The 26,510-nt window shown below is 32.9% G+C and overlaps 2 protein-coding genes across 3 annotated transcripts; one reads left to right on the forward strand and one right to left on the reverse strand.

The window, feature by feature from the left end:
• The first annotated feature begins 22 nt into the window (after positions 1 to 22).
• On the forward strand, positions 23 to 4,520 carry LOC125052857 (syntenin-1-like). Its single transcript, XM_047653900.1, has 5 exons — positions 23 to 175; positions 322 to 559; positions 643 to 980; positions 1,116 to 1,379; positions 3,964 to 4,520. Exons 2-5 carry the CDS (start codon positions 338 to 340, stop codon positions 4,010 to 4,012), a joined length of 873 nt encoding a protein of 290 aa, XP_047509856.1. The 5' UTR covers positions 23 to 175; positions 322 to 337; the 3' UTR covers positions 4,013 to 4,520.
• Positions 4,521 to 5,151: 631 nt separating this feature from the next.
• LOC125053184 (sterol O-acyltransferase 2) lies at positions 5,152 to 26,371 on the reverse strand. Of its 2 annotated transcripts, XM_047654420.1 has the most exons (10): positions 26,113 to 26,371; positions 25,436 to 25,652; positions 22,901 to 23,052; positions 14,549 to 14,685; positions 10,628 to 10,770; positions 9,410 to 9,539; positions 8,820 to 8,966; positions 8,411 to 8,548; positions 6,886 to 7,063; positions 5,152 to 5,371 (listed from the first exon to the last, which is right to left on the reverse strand). In XM_047654420.1, the coding sequence occupies exons 2-10, from the start codon at positions 25,645 to 25,647 to the stop codon at positions 5,211 to 5,213; spliced, it is 1,398 nt and encodes a 465-aa protein (XP_047510376.1). In that variant the 5' UTR covers positions 25,648 to 25,652; positions 26,113 to 26,371; the 3' UTR covers positions 5,152 to 5,210. The 2 variants fall into 2 exon arrangements, with proteins under 2 accessions (XP_047510376.1, XP_047510377.1); XM_047654421.1 differs by lacking the exon at positions 26,113 to 26,371 and having other exon boundaries at positions 25,432 to 25,587.
• Positions 26,372 to 26,510: the final 139 nt, after the last annotated feature.

Below are 26,510 nucleotides of genomic sequence, written 5' to 3' on the forward strand. Positions count from 1 at the left end.
AATGACGTCTGACAGCTTGATGATTCAACTCAACATGACTAATTCGATAATCCATACCTAATTTTTAATCTATCTCGCTCTCGTTCTCAATTTACAACAAATATTTTAATTTCACCATTTAATTAATCGTTACAGTTCTCAGTAATTGATTGTCCTTGATTGTAGTTTGTAGTGTGTACGTATTTTATTTGTGAATCATTGTGACATTTATAATTGTGAAATTCCGTCATATTTTAAAGATTATTGTCGATATCGTCTGTACGCGGTTGTAAATATATTTCAGTGGATAAGACCTTCTTTATTTTAACAATCTCATTGTAGCTGCTGCCTCATCATCATGTCTCTGTATCCGTCATTGGAAGATATGAAAGTGGATAATATGATACGCGCTCAGTTGAGTCAACAGCATAACGAACCACCATCTTTCCCACCTTCTTATCAACAAAACGCGTCGCCAAGTGCTCCTCGCCATGTTTACCCCGCCCTTGGTGATTATATGGGGCTTGAATTATCCCAAGATGTAATCGCTCGCAATATGCCTGAATATCAAGTTCAAGTGGTAAGTTTAAGGCTTCTCAAGGTGAAATTTTGCAATTCATACAACAACAAACATTTCCTTATGTTGTGTAACTATTGCTTCAGCCCCAACCTGGCGGACTAGCATCCTCATGTAATATGGTAGCGCCACTTTCATCACAGTCTTCAACTCTGTCTAAAGCAATTGTAACTGGTGCTATAAGGCAAGTGATGTTATGTAAAGACCGAGATGGGAAATGTGGACTAAGGCTTCATTCTGTAAATAATGGAGTATTTGTTTGCTACATTGCGGCTGGAAGTCCAGCTGCTTTAGCTGGTTTAAGATTTGGAGATCAGATACTTGAAATCAACAATGTATCTCTTGCTGGAATGCCAATGGATCAATGTCATGCTATCTTAAAGAAGGCACCGACTAATGGAATCAATATGGCTGTTCGTGACAGGTACTCATTTCTGTGTCTAAAAATAATTTTAATTTAAATAGTGACTAATAACTAATACACCACTTATCAATAATATTAGTTATTGGTATTGCAATGCCCTTCTGAGATAATGAAATTTATTGCTTTGTTTTTCAGACCTTTTGAACGAACAATCACACTACACAAAGACTCCCTTGGACATGTTGGCTTTCAGTTTAAAAAAGGAAACATAGTTGGATTGGTCAAAGATTCATCTGCAGCTCGTAATGGTTTACTGACAGACCATCAGATTCTGGAAATAAACACTATAAATGTTGTGGGCATGAAAGATAAAGAGATCTCTAAAGTTATTGACGATGGCCCGACTATTGTGAATGTAACAGTAATTCCACAATATATCTACAAACACATGATAAACAAGTAAGATATTGGCAACAGTCATAGGTTTTTATATTTTAGATTATGGGTTTTTCCTTTTAACATTCTTATTTCCTCAAAGCTTCTAAAAGCATATATATATATATATGTTTGTTTAGTGTGCCTTTTGCCCATTTTCCTTATTTCCATTGTTTAAGCTATTAAATTTAGTTAATTAATCCGATATCAGTACTTTCATGCGGAAAACAAATTTGGCATATTTTTCCCCAATTTAATTCCATTAATTTGGTACCAACTATTTGATAAGAGATTCGTGTGGTCAATTAACGTTAATTAGATTTATATTATTTTATGTAAATTTGGGAAAACTGATAATGGAAAATAAAAAGAATGACATAACTTTATTAACAATTAAAATTTAGTTAACCGTTGGCTTCAAATAGACTCCACTTAATAATTGTATCTGTAGTTGTTTCAATGACAAAATACAAAAAGGGCCTAGAAGCTTCGAACATCACCTTCCTATTAGACGTCTGTGCCGTGTCTCTACGTAAACCAAAGTCATTTACCTTCATAGACACGTGTAGGATAGCCGGAACGAACAAACTATTCCGAGGAACACCATAGAACTCTGAAAACTTCTCAAACAAATCAAACACACCCATTTTGTTAAGCGGTACGTTTATGGCGTAATTTGTGTTTATTTCAAATATTGGTAGTTTTACGTTACTGTAGGGGGCTGTATATTTAATATATTTAGTATTTGTCCATATGTGAATGTTGTCATCTTCTGAAAAAGATCCTCTAAATAATTGTTCTGATGTAGTTTTTTGATGAAATCTAAAGAAAAAAACTTTTTGAATTTTGGATTTATAAAGAAAAACGCTTTTTACCGGATTAAAGTTATGTATTATTATAAATTTACAACTATTTGGCATAATTTTAAATTTATCCGACGTTTCGCGTGCTTTACAGCGTGCGTGGTCACGGTCACCGCGTTTTTCTTTAAATGTTATGAGTTATGTTAATCAAAGACAATACTATTTTGGATTTATGATAAAAAGTCAAATAGACATAATTGTAGGCACAGCGATTTGCTACAAAATGTGTCTTTTCAAATTTTATGTACGATGGAAAGTTTAGGAGATATAGCCGAAATGTGTTTTCACCCGTTTTTCCAACACGGCAGCCGGGGACAAAGGTGCCAACCCCACAAACTAGGGGTTAAGCTTATATTGACCCCCCCTACATGTCCCATAAATAAAATTGCGTCCTCTATCAAATGTTCAGTTTGGCCCTCAAATTGTAATATTTATTTTTTATGGCTCTGGCACGATTTGCGCATTAGCCAGCGTCAAGTATAGGATTTTTTATAATTCGTGCTTGTCTTTAGAAATTAGACCGTCTCCTCCATGTACGGTTTAGGCACTCGCACGGTACCGCACAACCCTCCCAAAGGCCGAGAACAAATTTAAATTAAATTAAAACTTGCCCTCGAACCGGGAATCGAACCCGGTACCCCTCACCTAGCTGCCACTTAATAGGACCGCTGGGCTATGAGGCCCCTAATGGTAACATTTCAATGGACTAAGGGCAGACAGGCATTGGGCGTGTTTGGCCGAAGTAAGTACTTACTAAACTTAGTAAGCCAGTAAGCATAAAAAAATTAAAGTCTTACAAGCTGACTGTAGCGCTTTTCGGCCAGGACAGACTTACTGGCTTATTAACATAACACAAAACACCGGTTTATGTCATATCCCGTACATAACCTCATAGACTGAATATAATTGACAGTACTAAACAATGACAGGTCTGTTCCTGTCCGTTTTGTTTACATCAACAATAAGCAAAATGGCGTCGTATATTAAGCCATACTTACTGCGTTAGCACTTATTTTGTGTCCCGGCCGAAAATTTTGTAAGCATAGTAAGTGACTTACTAAACTTAGTAAGCCAGTAAGCATAAAAAAATTAAAGTCTTACAAGCTGACTGTAGCGCTTTTCGGCCAGGACAGACTTACTGGCTAATTAACATAACACAAAACACCGGTTTATGTCATATCCCGTACATAACCTCATAGACTGAATATAATTGACAGTACTAAACAATGACAGGTCTGTTCCTGTCCGTTTTGTTTACATCAACAATAAGCAAAATGGCGTCGTATATTAAGCCATACTTACTGCGTTAGCACTTATTTTGTGTCCCGGCCGAAAATTTTGTAAGCATAGTAAGTGACTTACTTAACTTAGTAAGCCAGTAAGCATAAAAAAATTAAAGTCTTACAAGCTGACTGTAGCGCTTTTCGGCCAGGACAGACTTACTGGCTTATTAACATAACACAAAACACCGGTTTATGTCATATCCCGTACATAACCTCATAGACTGAATATAATTGACAGTACTAAACAATGACAGGTCTGTTCCTGTCCGTTTTGTTTACATCAACAATAAGCAAAATGGCTTCGTATATTAAGCCATACTTACTGCGTTAGCACTTATTTTGTGTCCCGGCCGAAAATTTTGTAAGCATAGTAAGTGACTTACTAAATTTAGTAAGTACTTACTTCGGCCAAACACGCCCATTGACAATTAAACTGTTCTAATTTCAAATTTTCTATTTCAGGATGTCAAACTCACTGTTCAAAGAATTTGACCGCACACCTGCTGTTTAAGAAACTCAAAGCATTTTACCACGAATTTATCTTTAAGCACATTTTTGTACACCTTTTATCTTGAGTATTCCATACCTTACTTTATTAGTAGATAAATAGTCAGTAAGGGCTGTGATCGAAATTTGCAAATGTGTCATAATCTGCCATGTTTAGGACAAAGATTCGGCAATATTGAAGAGATTTAAGTAAAATTACCTTATAATAAATCGATGCCGCCATTAAAAGTTCAGAAAATATATTTGTATGTGTAATAGTTTAATAAGCTGTATTTACAAATAATAGACTTGTTTACATTTTATAAAATTTATTTAGATTTCTTATAACAATAGACATGCATTCCTATTTTCTTAATTGCTTATAGTAAATGTCAGATTTTGAAGAGATTTTATTATGAACGACAATTTATTAGCTCTAGTTCTAGCGTAAGGCACATTTAAGTATAGGCCAAATATATGTTAGAGTTAAGTTTTATACATGTATCCAAATAAACACGTTTTTATAACTTAAATGTTGTCTTTATGTCCTTTTTAACTTAAGGTGTCTATGTTCTATACATTCACCATAGGTAATCTATGCACATGTACAAAATTTCATAATGTATCTTTTACCATACAATTTTCGATAAGTAAATCTCGAGATTGTGTGTTCTTATTTACATCTTATTTCCAACTTGGCAACAGGTGAGATTTTACAAAAGTCAGTTCAGTATTGAAGTTATACTTCTTTAGGCGCGTTATGAAAAATTGATGAGAGTGAAAATTTACGATGCGCGTGACACAAAATTAACAGAATGAAGTTGCCCACGGAAGATGCTACGCCATTGGACATAATTTAAAAACAACATTCGAATAATAATAGAGTTTATGTTACACTTAATGTAAGAGAATAATAATAAATATTTATTTATTTAATTTTTCAAATGTAAACTGAGCTTTGACTATAATGACTCCTTTTCCAGTCTTTGATTATTTAATTGTAATTAATTATTTGCATGCAATCGAAAACTATTTTTAATAATGCCAAAGAAAAGAAGTATACCTTCTTACGCGCGTACTAGGTAAGTACACGCACCCTTTTTTTTTATCTGGATGGCCACATATTCCTGTTTATGTACAGTATTGGGTTTTGTCCATTGGGTACAGTTGATATTTGCAGATAATTTATTTTTTAATTACTTTTACAAACATTTTATTGTTTTTTATTCTATATTTAAATGAAAAGGATTTTCAAATTTCCAATTAGGTTTTAGTACTATTTTCGGACAAGACCATGACTTTGGTATGAAAAAGCTGTCATTTTCGGAAGGCGGGCAGTTCTTCCGTGCAAAGTATTCCATTGGGTAGAGGCTCCATAACATTCCTGTAAAAAATGAATTTTTACTGTAAAACTATCGTAAGATTCCTAACATTATGTATAAAGGTGTTTTATTCTTAAATATTTTAAGCTTTTTTGAATTTATACTTCTTTAGGCGCGTTATGAAAAATTTATGAGAGTGAAATTTTACGATTGCGCGCGCACCGTGACACAAAGTTGTTAGTGTGATTATAGCGTGCGCGAGCGAGATGGGAATAAGTACAATACAATACATACAATCTACAAGTAAAAAGAAATAGAATATGCGTGAAGTTAGCTATGCCAAGAATTTTGAATGACCATGACATCTGACAATGACATTTACCTTTTAAACAAATAAAGGAGTATTAACATTGATATACAAAAATCCCAAGATGCACACTCAACGTCAAAAAAACGTCCTCAAAAAATGAGCGCAACATTCTAAATTGTGCGCTCATTTCAAATAGTCTCGCGTCTACAAGTGGAGTCGATGTTATTTATTTGTGTTTTTTTTTATAAATAAATTTATGTATTATTGAACTTTTTTGTGTGTAGTTTTTGACAAATATATTTACGCTATATAAAGTGTGGGTCAGGAGGTAGCCAATTTAACATTTTTTTTTAATTTAAAGAAAAAACGTTTTAACCGGATTAAAGTTATGTATTATTATAAATTTACAACTATTTAACATCCAACACCTTTTGTCTTCAGTCACCGTGACCACTCACGCTGTAAAGCACCCGAAAAGTCGGATAAATTAAAAATTATGTTAAATAGTTGTAAATAATAAGTCATGTTCGACTCCACTCAATACCTTGTCCTAATGACCACGGTCGGTCGTAAAATTTTATTGCTTTAAGTACGTATAAACTGCATTGTAATAACAACTTTAAGCAATTCGCGTAAGGTTGATTTTGCAATAATATATGCTTGTAACATATACTGTTATGGACAGAAATAGTGTTTCGGGACACTTTCGAGCGTTACTTTTATATGAGACTGTGCATCTTGGGTTTTTTGTATATCAATGAGTATTAATTATTTTTTCAAAGAAATTTAGCAAAGACCTATTGTTACTTAGTTAAAAGGTTATGAAACATACCAAGTTATTATATTGAATTAATAAAATAATAAATAATAATAATTGTTATTAATATTAATTAATAATTGAATAATATACTAAATATTAAATTGTTTACGTTAAATATTAATTATTAATTAATTATATTTAAAAAAAATAAAGAAAGCCAAAGAAGTATAACTTCTTACGCGCGTACATAAGTACACGCACCTTTTTTTATTATACTTAATCCCTTAAAAGTAAAAAATATAATTTTATTAACAAATTTTTTAATAGACGTACCATAAATTTACTAAGAAAAGCTTTTTTATCGGATCACTGGGATTAATTCTCATAAAACATGTTTCACATTGATCTAGTGGTTCATTAAGCTAAAGAATTCAGTCGAAACTCATCGCTAAGTATGGCTCCCAAATGTCAAATTTAATATGTTTTTCTCACTAAACCACAATTACCTGTGCCTATGAAAAATGAAAGCCACATAAACATGTTAAATATGCTGGGAAATCGTTTTCCCGCCGTAGCTGTAAGTGGCAGGAGCATCACACCCATAACGCCAAACTGTATCAGCAATACCGGATAGAAGAACCCAAAACCAAGTGCCAAGATAACTTCGTGAGCTACCGATGAAACCTGAAAGTTATTTATTTTATTTATTTATCAACACTTCGTTGCATTAACATAATAATAATTGAACATAAGCAACTGGCGGCCTTTCGAGCGTCTGACTGTGAAAAAAAAAGTATTAAATTAGATAAGGTAAGCGAGAAAGAAGTGCAAAAATACATAATACATATAGTTATTATGACAAAACTAAACAGAAACAAAAAAAACTAAACCAAAAAAGGATACATGAAAAATAAAAAGTGCACATGAATCACGATAATTTTAGATCAGTCTCACGTCAGTTAGTAGTACGAAAGTTAGGGATATATAATATAATGTTTGTACAGTAGAAATTATATAGAGAGGAAGATAGAGAAGAAGCTAAGCGAAGTTATTTGTTTTGTTCTGTTTTTGTTGTGTTTGAATTGTATTGGATGTTCCCCTTAAGATATCTGGCCGGTGTTAAATATTATTATTGGCCTTTTAAGATACAAGTAGTACTTTAATATGTTTCATTACTAGGCGCATATAATATTGTAAAATCTCCCAAGTCTGTCAGCTGATTCACACTGATGGTGCGTATCGTAAAGACTACAGTTGTGGAACGACAGACATTGAGGTAACACGGATGATATTTCGTTTTCTATCTTATACCAAACCGCTTTCCCGTCAAACAAGGTACGGGAAATTTAAAGAAAAAACAAAAGACGAAGCACGTTGTTTCGTTTGGTTATGATTGGTCCACAGTATAATCCAATCATACATGATCTTTTTTTCCGTTTGACTACAATAACAAAACGCAGCGTTATTTCGTCTTGTTTTACCGATCCATGCCGAGGGATGATAACGTAACTAGCTATTAACTAGGGCGAATATTCATCATACATTTAGCTAGATAACAACGTATTTCAGTTATAAATACTTGTTCGATACTAAGTGCTAAGCCTTGAACTAACACAAGTTGAGAGTTTAACGATGCAAGTTGTGGCAGAACATTAAAACAAGCGCGAGTTAAATATTCCATTACGTGCTGACCTTAATTCGTAGGTCGTGCGTTTATTTGCGTAATTATCTATCGAGAATATAACTTATTAATATATTTACTAATAAGAACGGGTATGAAGCACCCTATATCGGGGTATATGTCTGAGATTGTATAGTTTAGACTGCTCCTTATCGACATAAATTATATTGGTTTAAAAAAAGACAATTAAACAAGTTTGTGTGTAGTCTAGGTTATCGAAAACTAAAGCTTTTCTTTTAAAAATTTTACTTCCTAGGTCATTTAATGTCAATGTAAAATAGCTAAAGAATACTTTAATATCTCATGAACTGTATTTAAAAGAAAGCACGTACTGTCGATATATTACTTACAAAGAATACGGTTACATAGGCAAGGGGGCGCCCGGCGAGTGGGGTAATTGGGCGGAAAATGTAGTCACGAAGCCAAGATGAAACAACACGGTTCCACGCCCGATAGTAATTAGAATACCTAGATTTGGTCCACCAATCCTGAAATAAAAAATCTTTTTATTGCATGTAGACATTTTACCTATTTGGGCTGATTTGTGAATCTAAACTATCCAGGGATTTGCGTTTGAAAGCGTTACACAAAATTAAAGACATAAATTGTCGAAGTGTTCCCGGACTTAGGTACTCGCTTAGTTATTACTATTATTTTGAAATGTAAATTTTGTTTATAACGTATAAAAATGTATTTGAACTCCAAAAAATACTGCGCACAGTTGTTGCGTAACCTTAGATATTATAAAGCTGTAGGTACCTCGTAAAAAAGACGGTCTCCAAATGTCATAATCTCAGCGAAGGCATTGAGCCAGGCGTGTAGAAGACAATAGAAGCCACATAGAAATGATAATAAACCGGGCAAAACACACGCAAACATTCCGCGCACTACTGTACCAGCTTCAACCTATAACAATATTTTATAAGTTAATAAATTAAGTACATGTATGTATGTGTGTAGTATAATTACACAATTACACACCATAATACAATTAATTAATATAAACATTTGTATACTATGTAACGTAAGTTTTGTCAAATAAAGTATAATGTAGTTAAAGGAGTCTGAAATTGAAAACAAAATCTGTAACCAAGCACAATCTATTACGTTAATTAAACGAAGACATCAAAACTTTAAACTTATGATTTACACTTAACTTTGAATTGCACAACGTACATTTTTTATATACTTATAGAAAAAAGTAAATGATAACCTGCTTTATGCTTTCTGCAAGATAATTTATAACAAGACAAGATGTCTTCACCCTATTTACATTCATGTGCTTAATCAAAATAAAGTCTCATTGAATGCAAAAGATACAAATATAATGAGCATTGGCAGTTACTTACCTGCGGCTTTTTACCATAGTCAGACCAATAAGGCAAAATAAATCTCTCCCAAAGAAAACAATTATAAAAGACGACAGCAGCGACCTCTGAGAAGTGAAACAAAACCATTCCCCACCTTATCTTCTTTGTTCTGAAACAAGATTATTTATTCATGAAAAATACTTGCTAGAATTCTGGCTCTTAGATGGTAATGAATCCGTCTTTCCTCCTGTCGTATTGTTTAAATTACGTTGCTACTTTAATATTAAAATCCTTTGAGAAATATTTTGAAGTAATATTATAACATTTAGGACTATTTTAAGAGTCTTTATTTATTTAACAGAAGTAAACAATGATAAACACGGACATAAATCTAAAAGTTGAGTGCAACAGGCCTTGGTACTAATAAGCGATTTCTTCAATCCAACCGAACTTGCGACTACGTGTTTAAAGAGAGTAACGTAGATAATAAAAAAAAAATTCATAGTATGAACTTTATATTATATAACTATTAGTAAGTTTCACGTGATATTAAAATACAAAATTTAGTCTAAACATAAAGAATATATCTGAGACTATATTACTAATAATGATTACTTAAAAAGTTAAATTGCAATTGCGTTTAATACATGTCAGTTATATATTACAGCAAAACACGATTTATTTCTGTACCTTGCTTTTTGGTCACATTTTCACCTTTGCGCAGGTTATGTGACCTAAATTAAACATTGAACAATACTACATGCTTCTCTATAGGAAATACGATATATTTTAGCTATGATTACATACTTGAACAACCGAATCGATTAGAATTGAAAGAAAAGCTATGAATTAAGGTATTATAAAGGTCTCCGTTGCTTTTGTTACTTGAGGCCACATAACCTCGTAAATAGATGTCTAGACATTTCTGAATGCCTGTGTGTTATTAATTTGTGATTTTGGTAATATTTTTAGGCTAGTTGATATGAGGCTTTTGCTTTTACTGTCAATATAGTGTTATTATTTCAATCTGGCAATCGATCGAAATCGAGATATGGAAGTGGCGAACCAAGTTTCTCACGTCTAGTTTACAAGCCATTTGGACATAAATATCAAAATAAATAGGTATCTCGCTATTACGTGACCTTATAACAACTTTAAAACCGTATAAAATATAAACATAAATTAAATAGGATTGTTATTCATTAAATTGTGAGGTTTTTGTTATTGCATTGCTTTACTAATAAATTCAATACTTACCGAGGGTATGAATCTCTATAAATAAGTGTCGGTGCAAACAGGAAGTACAAGTAATGTTGGAATGGTGGCAATGGCCTCTGATCGTTGTGGCATCGGGGTATACAATCGACTGCTACAGCGCAGATTTTCATTGCATAACGGAACTGTAAGCAGAAGTTGGAGCAGTATTCGGCGAATTAACGAAAACTGTTCAAGGAAAACTTTGTAAAGACATACTGGTTGTATGTTTCCAGAAATCGTAAGAAAATAAAATGGATATATAAAACACATGAAGATCAATGAAACAGCAAGTCTCGGAATCCGAGACTCATAAAATGTTGTAGCATTACTGAATGTATGTGTCGGAATTCGATACAGTGTTGACCTAGTGGTTTCGGCGTGCGACTCTCATCCCTAAGGTCGTAGGTTCAATCTCCGGCTATGCACCAATGTGACTTTATTTCTATATGCGCATTTAACATTCGGTCGAACGGTGACGGTTGTTTTAGCTGTGCTTAGTTAAATTGTTTTTTAACACGTATATGAATAGGTTTGTAAACTAAAAATACCAGAAACCAATCTTCGAAGTATTACACTATATTACTGTGATATAATACACATAGTATTATTTATCCTTATAGAATATTGAACTAAAGATAATCATCGTTTTTGCACTACCGGTGCGTTAGAGTGATCTCACGGGTGATTTCAAACTCTAAATAAATAACATTTAATCGCAAAATATGTTAACAATACAGTATTTTTTTTTAATGTATTTCTTGAACTCTGAAAGGGTAATAAACAAATTCTCTAACATAATAAAACTAGTTTAGAAAAGGAAAAGTCAGTGGTTAATGCTTCAAGGGCAATATATGGAGCAACTTAATCACCAACGTAGCAATGGTAATTACTAATGCTCTCAGTTAACAGGAACGCATTGCCCAATAAATATGAATCAAGTTAATACTTAGGGGAATTACTCATTGCGACTTGTGCACGTAAATAAAAACACGTAGAAAATAGCAATACCATTGGATCGTTGAAGGTATTTTAAATTTTTGTGTAAAGAATGTAACTAGATTTACTGTCTTCTAGTAATATAACAGTAGGTAAATGAGGTTTTTTATTAGGAAGAAAAATTTGCTGCAAAAATCATATATCTAGGGACTAGTGTCTCACGTATGATCAAAATGCATAAATAGTTTTTTTTTTTAATGAAATAGGAGCAAACAGGCAGGTGGCTCAACTGATGTTATGTGATACCGCCCATGGACACTCACATTACCAGAAGGCTCGCGAATGCGTTGCTGGCCTTTTAAGAATTGGTACGCTCTTTTCTTGAAAATCCTAAGTTGAATTGGTTCGAAAATACTTCAATGGGTAGCTGGTTCCACATAGTGGTAATACCTACACGGAAAAACTGCCTAAAAAAACGAAGGTAAGGTAAAAAGGTAACCATCGACCACGGCTATCCTGCATACTGCATCGGTAACTCTAAACACATTTAAAATACGTAATAATTTTTTTTAAATCATAAATCCGATATAAATATCGATTAATTTTATACGATTTAAGTATGATAACAATTTATCATTGAGAGCAGTGTCGGCCTAGTGGAATCAGCGTGCAACTGACATCCCTACGGTCGTAGGTTTGAACCCCGGCTGTGCACCAATGTACTTTCTGTTATGTGTGTATTTAACACTCGCTCGCTAAACAAAAACATCTCAAGGAACCGACATGCCTTAGACCAAAACAGTCGACGGCGTGTGTGACGTGACTGATCACCTTTTTGCGTATTATAAAAATTATGAAATAGACCTTAAAGGTTGTAGCGCCACTATGTTTTAAATAATTTAAATGAAGCAAGGATTACTGAATTGGATCATCACATATGTAAATCTTAATTAATACGAACAAGTCGAGGTTGCATCAATATTTAATACAATTAATAGATTGTATCTCAAGGTGGTTTAGTGTTCCTATCAGATGGTGTAACTTCGATATATCAATTAAGATAAGAAGAAAATAGGGCGATGGCGTTATATTACGGAGTGATGTAGGACTTGGTAATGGTGTTTGTCAGCGGCACCCGGCGTTGGAACTGTTATTTACTGGCGTTCACCGCGGTCTGACGAGGGTATCTGATTTATGTTACATTTCACTTTCTACACTGTTTTACTGAATTATGTCTATATTTTTTTGCTACACAAGGCATGGAATACAGCACATATCGTCACTGTAGAATGATAACCTCGTATGTCAAAAAACCATTTATTTTGTTATTCTTAGACTTTGATGTCATTTAACTGGCAAAATCATGAAGTAAGGACTTATTTATATTATTAATAAATAAGTCCTTTTAACCGTCTAAAACTATGGACAAAAACACTTAAAAATATTTTAACGAATATTGACGAAATTAAACATTTTTATCGTTTCCTGTAATGTTTGGTTCTCGGACTATATCGGTTATCATTCTACTACTACTATGGTCAAAAATCGGAGGGAAGATCTTAAGTGGTTCATTTTTAGAATTAAAAAATCCTTATTTATTAGGTTTTAAATAAAAATATCTCTATACTTCGGTAATCTAGGAAACTAGGTAAAATCACAATATATCAATGTATTTAGACACAAATTGTCCTATAAAAAGCAACTGCGAGCTATGAAAGGGGTTTGTTTATAGATTTAATGTGGCTTTTCTTAAAAGCCACAGGTTAAACTTGCACAAGCAAAATCTTTGAATGTAAAATCTTGATATTAAATTAACCACAACCGTCAAAGATTACAAAACGTCTACACCAATAAGATACTACTAGCTACGGCGTAGCAAGTATTGCTACGAGAATAAATTTGTTATGTTTCTAAAGTTTGTCATATTCAAATAACAGTTGCTGAAAAGTACTCGTCGAATTATGTTTATAATGTAAAACGAACTAATATAAAGTTCCATATGTAAAAAAAATACTATTTGCTTCAAAAGATCACTTCGTTATTAATATTTTTATAGCTGTCTTTTTACACGTGCTTTCAACAAAACAATTACCTAAGTTTCTAGCTGATATAGGAAGGGATTGTTGTTTGGAACTTTGACATGAACTTAGAGAAAGTTCTGTAGTGTTTACGAGGAATTCGGGAGCAATTTAATAAGCTATTACAGCTGGTAACTTCACTAACGTTGAAATTTAAATCAAATGTTATTTGAATAATGGTTTAATTACCACAATTCTATTTTTATACAATCAAAATGTCAAACTTTAATCTTTATATATTTCTACTGAACGTGTTTATATCACTGAAATCCTAATAAACCGCTGGACCGATTTGAATGCATTTTTTGAATGCGTTTGGGTGGCGTCCTTAATAGTTTGGTTTTGGCCCGGCAGATGACGCTGCAGTGAGTAACTGGGTTATTTATCTATACAGCAAATAAACAGCTGGTATATATATAAATCTTTATTGCATGTGTTCGTAATTAAACTCCTAAACGGCTTGACAGATTTTGATGAAATTTTTTGTGTGTTCAAGTGGAGTCAAGAACGATTTACATTATTCGATTATTTTTTTGTAGACGTCGACAGGCCGATGTAATATGTCGGATCCGCTAGTTATAATATATAGACTAACTTACAAGCTACAACTCTACCATAATACCATATGGTAGTTAGGTTCGATATAACTATATAATATATACTATATAATTTACAATAATTGTTATGTTTTAAGTCATGAACCGCTGCCAAGAGATATAACAATAAAACAGACGCAATAATGCATCATCTAGCCACATTAGGGGTTTAAAAAAAATTCTCGGCCTTTTTAAACGTCTACCTCCCTTTTTGAACAAGTACCAACTAGTATTTGAACCCAGAACGACCGCAGTAACATCGATAAACAGTTATAATAGACTATTACATTTAAATTTTAATTTCCACTCACCATTTCACAAGTCACCGCCACAGATGATCCCACGGCAAGATGTTTTCTTCCTAATTCCCAGCATGGCACTCCAATAAGACATATTTGCAATAGAATGAGGCATATTACACCAACCGCGGATAGAAGTTGACAGGACACTGTAAATATTCCATATTATCTAGTATTAAGCTATTTCTAGAGCATCGATGGTTACGATTGCACATGAGCGCTACATTTTGAACCTAATTTAAAAGCCTGCATAAGGAAATTTCGTGAATTTGGCCTGAAGGAACTGGCGCCAGTACTCTATACTTCCAATACTCAATAGTGTGTGATCCCAAGATTTCAACATCGCTACGGCTTTTAATAACGATACCGAATAAAAAACGTTAAAATCGCAAGTAGTATCGCTATAGGAAGTATGTTATGGCTTAGTTAGACCCAACAATGGCCGACAGTAAAAAAATTCAATATAAGAAAAAAATGTACCGATAAACTGTTGTAACGCCGGCTTCATCAATAAATAAAATACCTATTTATCGTAAAAATATATTTTTTATCGGTGACGTCGAGCCTGATCTATAATGATCCGTATTCATTTCAAGAGACCTAATGGAAAACCTTCAAATAAAGCTAAGTCATCAGAAAATATAGTGTCACGGGATTTAAGTGTATTGCCATTAGATGTGTTTCTCGACGTTTCAATTGTTTTAAGTATATTGAAATAAGAATATTGCGGTATAAAAGAAAAAATACGGTGGATCACCCAGATACAATGAAATAAACAAATCGCTGGTGCTACCTTTTTGGGTCTGGGCCTCAGATTTCTGTTTCATAATTATTTGTTAATCTCATATCTCAGATCGGCCTCCTGTGCCACGCCGCCAACTTTGTGGGTCTAAGGCAAGCCGGTTTCCTCACGATGTTTTACTTCGCCGTTCGAGCGAAATGCATGCGCACTTAGAAAGAAAGTTCAATGGTGCACAGCCGGGGATCGAACCTACAAGATGCGAGTCGCGCGCTGAAGCCACTAGGCCAACACTGCTTTTGGAATCACTGAGATATATTTATTAATTATATATTTAATAATCGCCTCCTGGCTGAAGTAAAACTACTTGGAAACTACTAGGGTCAATATACTCGTCACAAGAATATAATTAAATCGCGGAATGTCAAACAAATTGACGCATGATTGGGCGTTAAACAACATAATATATTTTTGGTCTACTTGCTTACCTTATTTAATAAAAAAATTACAGTGGTTGCCGGGAAGATATCGCTTGAAAGCGATAAGGCCGCCAGTTGCCCTCCTTTTCATTTAATGATGTTCAATTTTTATTATGTTACGTAAAATAGGAAATATAATAGTAATAGTTTAGTTATTATATTATATTTTTTTAAGGTTTTTAGTTTTAGATTCAAAGAATGTTATTTTAACGTTGCTTAATTAATATAGTATTGTTTTAATATATCAATCATCATCGATTGATCATCTGTATATCTCTGTTTTTGAAAAAAAAAAAAGGCTTAAAATAGCTTTGTTACCATTATAACCTTGTTTATCTTTATAAGTTTGTTACTGTGATTACATTGGATTTTGTGACAGGATAAACGAGCTCGCGAACAAAAAGGTGTATAAACCTTTTTGTTCGGAAGAAGATTATACCCAGTTAGTTTTGCAACGATCCTTGGTCGGATCAACCTTTAAAATCTTTACATTTAATATAATGGAACTGCGTATATTTATAATCAAAGTTTTTTTTTAGACAAATCATTCGTATTTTATTTATATACAACCGTGTTATTATTTTACAAAAACATTTTTTTAAAAATCGCAGTAAGATCATTATAATTTCAATTGAGACGCTTTAACATCTCAGGCCTTCACTTAAAGAATCCTTTTGTATTTTTCGTCCAAAACTATTTTTTTTTTCAGACACCTTTACATTTAATACATTTATATTTCTATCTGTTACAGCAAAGCCCTCGTCCAAATCCCGCCATTTTGTCTGCACTGTGCGACCATCTGCCATGTAAATGCCATTTTTTTTTAACTTATTCAGGATTAATAAATAGTTTAATTTCGCCTTAATTATTACATTTACAAAAAGTTTAACGTAACACAGAAATAACTAATAATTTATTAGGAATAATAGTATAAAACCGGGAATATTTGCTAGCCTAATAAGTCTTCTACTGTATTATAGCTAACGAATGTTGACATGTCTTATGATTGTATTATTTGCTAACAGAGCTTTATCTAGATCATGTAGTTGCCTTATTTTTTTTATTTTGTTTGTGGCATATTTGATACTATTAAATATTTCTATTTAAATAGTTTTTCGTTCTAGCTATCCAATGATTTTAGACTAAACAACAAATTTCTCTCTATGTCTATGTCTAATCTAATTAAGGAAGGAAGGTATACTCTTCTTCCAACCTTCTCCTCCTCCAGGATCCTCGACCATTCTAACTACTGACTGGCCGGCCCAAAGGCGACAGTGGCTGAGGTCGAGAATTTGTATATCATTAGCGGGCAAAATGACTTTTAACGTTAGCGCGTTTAAGTACCTATATGACGTCTTCGCAGTGATTTGTGAGCGCAGATTGTAGGTGTTGCTGTTGTTGTATTCAGACTTATAATTTTATTTAAAATTTTAAGTTTATATCGCCCATTTTATTTAAAGTATTTATTTAAACTTCCAGGGAAACAAAATGTTTTGGAACGCTTCTTATAAAATGGTTCGATTAGGTATTAAAGGCCGATTTACATTATCATTAGTGTTTAGCAGAGTGCTTTAGGATAGTACTTTAGTTGAAACATGTAAACGCTACTTGCTTTAGTAAACGCTACGCTAAAGAACTTGCCTTTCAAGTTGTACTAAAGCACTCTCCTAAACACTAAGATAATGTAAATCGGCCTTAACGCGAATATATAAGTCTAGTTGGCTAATCTTATGTATAAAGGAAGGAATGTGTACAGTTCTTCCAACCTCCAACCTAAAAGGCGTACCTCGACCATACCTTTATTTAAACTTCTAGGGAAACGCTTAATGTAAATATGTGTATGTGTGAAAATGGACAAACCAAACAATCTTATACCGGAGTAAATACTTTCCATATTCCATACTTAATATAGAAGCATCTATGTTATCGTTGGATGATAACCTTTGCTGCGAGATTATCAATTCTAATGTTATTGTTAGTTTTAAGTGCATAATGGGAAAGACTAAACCAATATATTACGTTTGGTTTGACATTAATTTTATTTATTAGATTATTTTATTTAATGAGTTTTTATACAATTAACCAAAATATAAACTTACTTATACCTAGATGATAATAAAAGCATTCTTAGGCCATCTTATGTTCTCATGTTATTTTCACGTTTCAACATTACTCATAAGTATCTGATTGTCCTCATTTTAACATTTGTCATGTTTGAGAGCAAATATAAAATAAAATAAAACGTAATGTTTCATATCTACGTCTTGAAACTTTTTGTTTTACATAGGATTTAAACTACATTAGGAACTAGAAATGTTGGTAGATTATCGGACGTCAAAAGGGTCGCAAGTGTCATACCTTCTTTCAAGAATTGACTTAATGCCCTTTAACTAGGTAAATTAATCTAGGTAGATGGGGCAGAGGGCGTCCACAGTCTCCATCGCGTTCGGTCTTGATCATCGTATTCCACCTCGCTCCAAGTCTTTCCGGCTCTCTTTGCCTCTTCTGCAACTCTTTCCTTGCGAGTTCCAATAAAGCGCCTGATTGGGAATATAATTGGGATCCCTTCGCAGTGCCTTCCATTTCCAATTGCATCGCCTGATCTGCTGGCTAATCGGGGTTTATTTTCACTCCTAAAGTTTCTCGTTAGAGATCTTTTCAGGTTCTTTCAGCAATTAGTACGCTCATATCTTGAACCCTAAGTTACTTTAGGAAGAAGTATTTTGTTTAACATCGATCTACTACCCTTTATTAACTTTAATTCTACGGTAATCGACCCCATTAAAGCTTATAAACAGAAATGGTCTCTTTTATAAAAAAAAACTTTTAATTAATATAATAATGCAATATTTGGAACAAGTTTCATAACATTTATTTTGTTTATCAAACAATATAAATTACCTTCAATCTGCAACAATGTAACGTTGTTGAAAAGAATTTAAAAAGATAACATTATCGTTAATTGAATTATTCAATCAATAATTTGGGGTCAGTTCACATTGATGATTTGTAAAGTTAATTGCATGGATACAGAACATGTCAAGAGATTATATAATCTGTGTATGTTCTATACCTGAGCTATACATAAGTATATGGCCTAAAGGTCTAGATACCAGGCCATAAACTCCAAAAAAAAAAAAAAGAATAGCTATACATTTTTTGCCAATTACATTACATTATTGTGTATGCCCTTTAGTTTTTCCCACTCTCATAAATTGTAATATAACATTCTTGTTACCGATAATGCAAAAAGGTCGACTACACTTGTATTGAAGTGACACTTTAGTTTTTTGTTAGCGTCGCAACCCCACTACCCCTAATTTTATGTTACTATATAAGCTCGTATTTTAACGATTTAAGCTAGTTGATTTCCAGCTTCAAACAAAGTGTTACTTTTATTTATTTATTAAAATTTTATCTTGGATTGTGTACGCTTCAAAAACTCAAAAAGTTCTGCACGATCGAGCTGAAATTTTACCATCTTATATAATCCGCATCAAGGATTGTTTTTATCTATTTTTTTAAAAAAAATTTATTTTTTCACTATTTTTTTCCACAAGTATTGCAAAATTAAACTTATATGAAATGTTTTCTTTGTTTTGTTTCTTATTTCTCAACCATCTAATCACAATGGGCTACAGCGAAGCGTGGCAGGGAACAGTTAGTTTATTTATATATTTACACTTTATTACCTTATACAAAAACATATATACAATAATCGCCACCGAATTTACAAGTAAAGTAATCTACTATGAAAAATTACCAAACATAGGTTTTTCTTTAGCTTTAGCTTCTTGCGTGAGATTTTCTTAAAATTATATTTTATTGTAATATACGAAATTGAAATATAATTGTGATAGGTATGTTTTCTAGTATTTTTATTATATCCATATATGATTTTCTAGACAGGCTTTTCCTTTCATAGATCAATACAAATATATAAATATATTTTCCGGATTCAATTAGCATACACGTGTTTAAACGTTTATGTTTTACTAACATGTCCACAGATTAAACCATATAAATTGTTAAATTAGTTGCCTGAGGGTAATCTACTAATCAAATTCCTTTACGGCGACATAAGCCTTAATTGTGCCTATTAGTACGATGACGTCACATTCTGAATCGCGCTAACAAAGTGATTCCGCTAAAGATATATACAACATCTCGACTCTAGTCACTAGTAGTTACACTAGTCGAGGTTTCTCCCTCGACTAGTGTAACTACTAGGGAGGAGTAACAGTACAACAACCTTTATCCACAATTGTTACGCGTTTCATTTCACCAATGACGTGTCCGTCACAGAATGCAAATCGTTAACAACGACCTAGAAGACGGACTCGCCCCGGTGTTACAATGGTTCTGTATTCTGTGGTGACGTGCTGGCAAAATAATCACAATTGTTCCATGTGTCGTACAAACACGAATTATCTGCGTAATTCGCCAATGTTTCGGGTTTTGATCAACTACAACGCGGAGAGAACAACAAAAAGGGTGTCAGGAAAAGAAGAAAGGAAGTGGGAGGCCTTTGACTTTATTTATCAGTAGTAAAAATTTATTTTTTCTTTAAAATATTAAGTTGTAGTTCATGTTTAATATCAGTTTTCTTTTTTTATGTTTTTTTCCTATATTTCGTTAAGCAATTTGGAACTTATAAATAAATAAAACTTTTTTAAACCTTATATAACCCAATATTATTATATAACAAAAAATATTGGGTTTTATATAATTTAGAAAACCCAATATTTTTGAAGTTAAACCATGAGGAGACATCTCTGCGTCTGTCCAGTGAGGATTTTGAATCAATCGAGTTAATTAACCTTAGGGTGAGCTGTTTATACATACTATTATTTATATTTTTTCTTTAGATTTTATTTTATTTAATTTTAGTTATAGTTGCATGTAATTTTTAGTATCTTTTTGTTAATTAATTATGCAGGCTGCCCGTTGCCTAATAACTTATGTAACCTACTTTTTTTTATATGTATGATTATGTGTATTATGGCAATGAAGTAAAAATAACTAAATTAATAAATTTTAAGACAAGCAATACGCGGCAACACTACTTCACATCATTAATGTCTCCAATCGAATCCGCAGGGGGCTGCCATATGCCATAACACCACGAAGCTTAATTAAATATTGTGACAAATTAAATGAATCAATTGGTAATTAAATAATAATTGTCATACACGTCATAGACATGAAAGCGGGTCACGCCATAACATAATTTGTGTGCCTCAGGGGGCCTGGGGTTTTACTATAAGTACGTATATAAACAGCGGTAGAAATAATCCTATATAACAATATTTCGTGTGTTCAGACCAACGCTGTGCAAACTTTGATTTCTGAGATTAATGCCTAATACTTTTTGTGGCGGATTTGGCGCAGATGTTATATCCAATAAATCTCCCACAGCGGGTCTTTCTCGTCCTTTTAAAATATTAAAATTTTCTATAAAGCCATTGTCATACTGTGTAATTAAGCTTGGTGTCAATTGACAGTGTGACGTAGGCTTTGTTAAAGTTTTTTGAGTTAATAAGAAAATGATTGATGATCCGGTGACTGGCTTTTTTTATTTTTATTGAACTTGCTGGCTTTTTAGCTTCATTTGAGCAGATAAAGCTGCTTTTTTGCGTTCTTTAATCTGTGTCCGGCACATAATGAAAAAGAATCACCTACTGACTTATGAAAAAATAAATAATCAGGAATCTGCCGCCGGGGTTACAGTAGTACTCTTTTTTTATTTAAATAAATAAAATCAGTGGCACTGCAACCTCTTTGGCGAATGCTACACGCTCGATATTTATCGTGATATTTGGATCGTGATCCAGAATCACGATGTGTAGTACAGGCGTATCACGATACGTGATACGGATCGCTGGATTTCTAGAAATCTAAAAATCCACGATCCGTATCAATTATCGTCGATAAATATCGAGCGTCTAGTCTCTGGTCGATATTTATCGCGTCACAATTCTGCCAGCGATGGAAGAGGACGCCCATATTGAGTCGGCGCCCGCCGCACTTCAAACAAACGACCAAAAACACTTGAAAGAATTTATACTTGTATTAGAAACACTACCTGAGATATGGGACAGCTCAAATGCAAACATAATTAATAAAGTGAAAAGGGCGAATGCGTATGAGCAGCTGCTTGAAATTTTTAAGAAAATTAAACCAGGCGCGACAGCTAAAGACGTGATTGCAAAGATCAATTCATTAAAATCGAACTATAGAAAAGAATTTAAAAAAATAACAGATTCGAAGCGATCGGGTGCTGCAGCGGAAAATGTATACAATCCAAAGTCTTGGGTATTTCATATGCTGAAATTTTTGAATAAAAATGAAAAGCCGATTGATAGTCGTCCATTTCTTGGTATTCCCGAATTTGATTTAATAAATTCAGATGTGTATGTTTTTCTCTATCTTGAAACCAATGTTTCGCCCATTTCTTTCGCTTTATACGTTTTTTCAATGCTATCGCTAATATAATAGCAACGCAAGCTTTCTTAATATTGTTACTCATTATTATAATACGAAACGTACGAGTGTCAATGAAATTTACCGTCGTACTGACGCGATTCGTACCGAGTGTGTAGTATACTAAAAAAATACAAGATAAATATCACGATAAATATCGAGCGTGTAGCATTCGCCTTTAGGTCTGTCCCTCAGATTTCTGAATCTGTTTCATGATCATTTTTCAATCTAATAGGTAAGAACACACGCCGTCGACTTTTTGGGTCTAAGACATGTCGGTTTCCTCACGATGTTTTTCTTCACCGTTCGAGCGAATGTTAAATGAGCACATAGAAAGAAAGCCCATTGGTGCACAGCCGAGGATCGAACCTTCAAACTCAGGGAAGAGAGTCGCACGCTGAAGCTACTAAGGCCAACACTGCTCTATTTAAATAAATAATATTTTAAAATCTATGACTTCAAGATTCAGTAATACTTTTTTGAACTAATACTTTTTGCCTGTACTGCTTTCGCGTGGAAAGAAAGCACAGTGGAACTATTATCTATTAATTATTCACCCGTGAAGGAATAATGTAACTTAAATTTATATTCAAAATCCTTAGTCATAAACAAGACTTACCTCTATAAAATAATTTATCCAATATCATAGACAATTGTCCTTACCTGCACTTTTTTTCACCAATTTTCTCGTAGCTGCATATATCCGTAGCCCCGGATAGAATATAAGAGCGACAGTAAGCTCGAACAGCCAAATCTTGAAGGCGCGTTTGATGTCGCCGAAACCATACACCACAGATGCAATACCAACATTCAATCTGGAAAATTCAATTTCGTATTCATTTTGTTTGTGAAGATTTCGTATCAAGTTTAGTATTTCGTAACAAGACGCGTTTCTTTAATATATGTTAACAATAGATATTTGTGCTCCGTGGACGTATTCGGAACTTAAAATATGCAAAACTGTTCTCAGAGAACTTACTATACGAGTTGTATGGATAGTCGATACCCAGTCATATGTCATACTATAATGAAAGCTTTGTGCTAAAGCCTTGCTGACTAAAATATTAACAATAATTTTTTGGACAGAAGCTTTAGTGAGTCCGTGGACTAATCTAATAACTATCTAACTCAGTGTTTCCCAACGTGGGGCCCACGCCCCACAGGGGGGCAATTTGATTGTTAAGGGGGGATAATCGAACATTTATTAAAATTATTTGGAATAAGAATTTATGTTTTTCATTACATGTTTTCCTTACTGTGTAATCGTTAGCATATTCCTAAAAATGAAAAATATGATAGGTATCATTTAAATTTCTTTAATATAACGATAATTTTTTTTAAATTAAAAGTTATGTATGTATGTATGTTGAAATGGAGGGTGGGGGGGATAAGAATATATATATAGAGGATAGTAAGGCTAAGGTGGGGGAAAAGGTTCGGAAATACTAATCTAACTTCATCTAATAAGAATTGCTAAATATTCAGCCATTAAAACATAGCTCTGTTGCGCCTTTCATATGTTTTTATATAGATCAAGGGGCAAATATCACAGAAAGTGATACCGCTATCCATGGACTCTTTACATAAGCCTGGGGATTGTGTTGCATTTTAAAAATCGGCACTCAAATTTGTTCGAAATAACTCGACTAGATTTAAACTCGTATTATAATGTAATTGACAATCAGTCTACGGCTACTATAGCATGTTTGAAAGAAACGGGTATAGGAGTGTTAATTGATTTTTGGAATTGTTTTATCACATAACTTAATTTAATTAAACTACGCTAACAATAGTTTCATTAATTCTGTGAAGCTCCAAAGTCCTTTGTAGGCTTAAGGGGTCATTTGCATAATTTTAGAACCGATTTAGAATGGTATTAAGTGGACTTATTGTCTCGCATAGTTATTTCTGGATTATTTGAATTCCCCTTCTCAACATATGCTATAAAATTTGGTCGTAAAATGTCTTTTCATCGTTGTGTGAATTATTCATAATAATTTTACATTTGTTGAATAACACTTTAGAGAGAAAGTCATTTGCGTCTTATTTAACATGTTTCACTAACTATAATAAACCGAAATATATTTTGTTGTTTTAAGATTCAAATTAATAATCTCCGGGAAATAAGTAAGTAAGCACAATTAGGCTTGGAGTTCTTCAAAGTTAAAAAGACCTTACCATGCGGAAGAGAAACGGCGTGGCATAATTCTCATTTGTTACGCATCATTTAATTTATTCACAAAATTATATACTTTTAATTTATATATTAAGTATCAAAGTGATTACTGTCGAAGTATACTCAGCAGTTTAGTCACCGTACAAACGTACGTCTATCGTATATCTGTCGTAAGTTTTTTTTCATGTTTATAAAATGTCTCTGCACAAAGACACAAGTTAACATTACGATCTAGCCTAACAAAATAGTAATTTTGTATAAAATAATCTAATTGAAAAAAAAAAGAACGTACAAGGCAAATAATTCGCGACTCAAATATAAGAAAGAGTCTTTCGTGCAACTTCAATTTTGTACCCTTTGGAGTAGAGACTCTTGGACCGTAGGGTTCAAGTGCACAGGCGCTAATTAAAGATTTAGGTTTGCGCCTGGTAGATAGTACCGGTGACCCCAGCTAGTGCTTTCCTCGCTCTACGAATAAGTAACGCAATACAGCGAGGAAATGCTGCCAATGTTCAAAATACACAACTTTTTAAATTTATTTAAATTTTCTTTTTATTAATTTTAAATGATTACTATGTAGGTTAAGAAAATAGTAAATACTGTATATTTGATTGTTATGTTTAGGTTTTAATAAATGATATATTCCATATCTAATTCACTATAATTTTTAACATAAGTGTCCATTAGCACGACTTACAGACTTTTTTAAAAGGAAGACTTTCTGTTATTCTGTACTATTTTTTATCCACTTTAGACTAACATGCACACACACTAATTCACTAAAATAATTTGAATAAAGATCTTAATGTTTTGTATAAATTACATAACATCTAACACTGTTTTTTATTCGAATATAAATGCGTTTTTTTTACTACGAGAATTTATTTTTTAAACAGCATATGAAACTTGCGACTGAACCAGAACGACGATGTTCGTAAAAAAAATCATAATCTTATGATAACTAAATACGTTTCAATTCGGCAAAAGTGTTTATAGAAAGATTATAGTAATATTTTACTTGCTTTCCACGTTCCACAATGTCATAAATGACTGTGTCCAAGAAAAGCATGATCAAAATGGCGACAAATATGTGATAAATCGCCTTTATGTGTAGCGACTCATTCATGAGTACTGTTAAAACGGATTCCCTGTGGGTGAATTCTGGATCTTTATCTTTTTCTTTCGAATAACCATTTTCATTTTCGTGATTCCGTCGGCGAGCAACGCGTTCCATGCTATCTAAAAAAGAAAAAAAAATTAACTGGTTATCAAAAACTTGTCTTATTAAAATAGAATTTGGAAAGGTAGATTGTAGTAGACATTAGTTTAAAACATTGTTAATTTTCTAGTACTTTAAATCTTTGACGATGAATTAGGTTCTATGATGTAGTTGTTACTTAGGTATATATTAGTCAAGTATTTTAAAACTCGACTTAGGGAATTGGGTCTTTCTTTGGGTCGTAGTAATAGTACTCAATTACTTAAGATAATTTCTGTTTGGCAGTAAATTGTTTGTATATATATATTTTCCCCCAAATATTAATTTAAATATATACAAGATTAAATTACATTTTGATTTCGTTAAATAAACTTGCACTCCAGTTGCCCTCCATTTTATTTAATTATGTCAATTGTATTATATTTCTGTACATGCAACGAAGTTTTAATATATAATAAATAAATTGAAGCCAGTACTTACTTCTGTATACAGATATTCAAATGTTTACTGAACGAAACTGATGTAACCAACAGTGTTTACGAACTTCACTGAGAGCAAACAAAATAGTTCTGTTTATTTTCTCGATGACCCAATTCAATTATTGTTTTACTGTCAATAATTAAGCGTACACGACTATCTTGAAGAGTAAATCGATTGAACTGCTTTCAAGCATTTTATCACCATGGGATGCGGTGAACTATTGTTTTTATCAACAGCTGTTGCTGTGATAAAGAGTTACAAACAATTTATTAAAAATGATAATTTGAAAGAAATGATAAAATTTTGCAATACGACACTATGTGGAATACACAAGCTATTTTCTCGTTAAAACCTTAATTGAGTGAAGCCTGTAGGGCTCGAATCCCGAAACAATTTTG

Source organism: Pieris napi, chromosome 10 (assembly GCF_905475465.1).
Source record: "Pieris napi chromosome 10, ilPieNapi1.2, whole genome shotgun sequence".
In the NCBI taxonomy this organism is placed as follows: Eukaryota; Metazoa; Arthropoda; class Insecta; order Lepidoptera; family Pieridae; genus Pieris; species Pieris napi.

Coding starts and splice junctions, on each gene's coding strand:
- LOC125052857 (XM_047653900.1), top strand. CDS start 338: ATGTCTCTGTATCCGTCATTGGAAGATATGAAAGTGGATAATATGATA. Junction 560..642: donor CTGAATATCAAGTTCAAGTG/GTAAGTTTAAGG, acceptor CTATTGCTTCAG/CCCCAACCTGGCGGACTAGC. Junction 981..1,115: donor AATATGGCTGTTCGTGACAG/GTACTCATTTCT, acceptor TTTGTTTTTCAG/ACCTTTTGAACGAACAATCA.
- LOC125053184 (XM_047654420.1), bottom strand. CDS start 25,647: ATGGAACGCGTTGCTCGCCGACGGAATCACGAAAATGAAAATGGTTAT. Junction 9,540..10,627: donor TATAGAGATTCATACCCTCG/GTAAGTATTGAA, acceptor ATCTTGTTTCAG/AACAAAGAAGATAAGGTGGG. Junction 7,064..8,410: donor CCTATGTAACCGTATTCTTT/GTAAGTAATATA, acceptor AATAACTTTCAG/GTTTCATCGGTAGCTCACGA.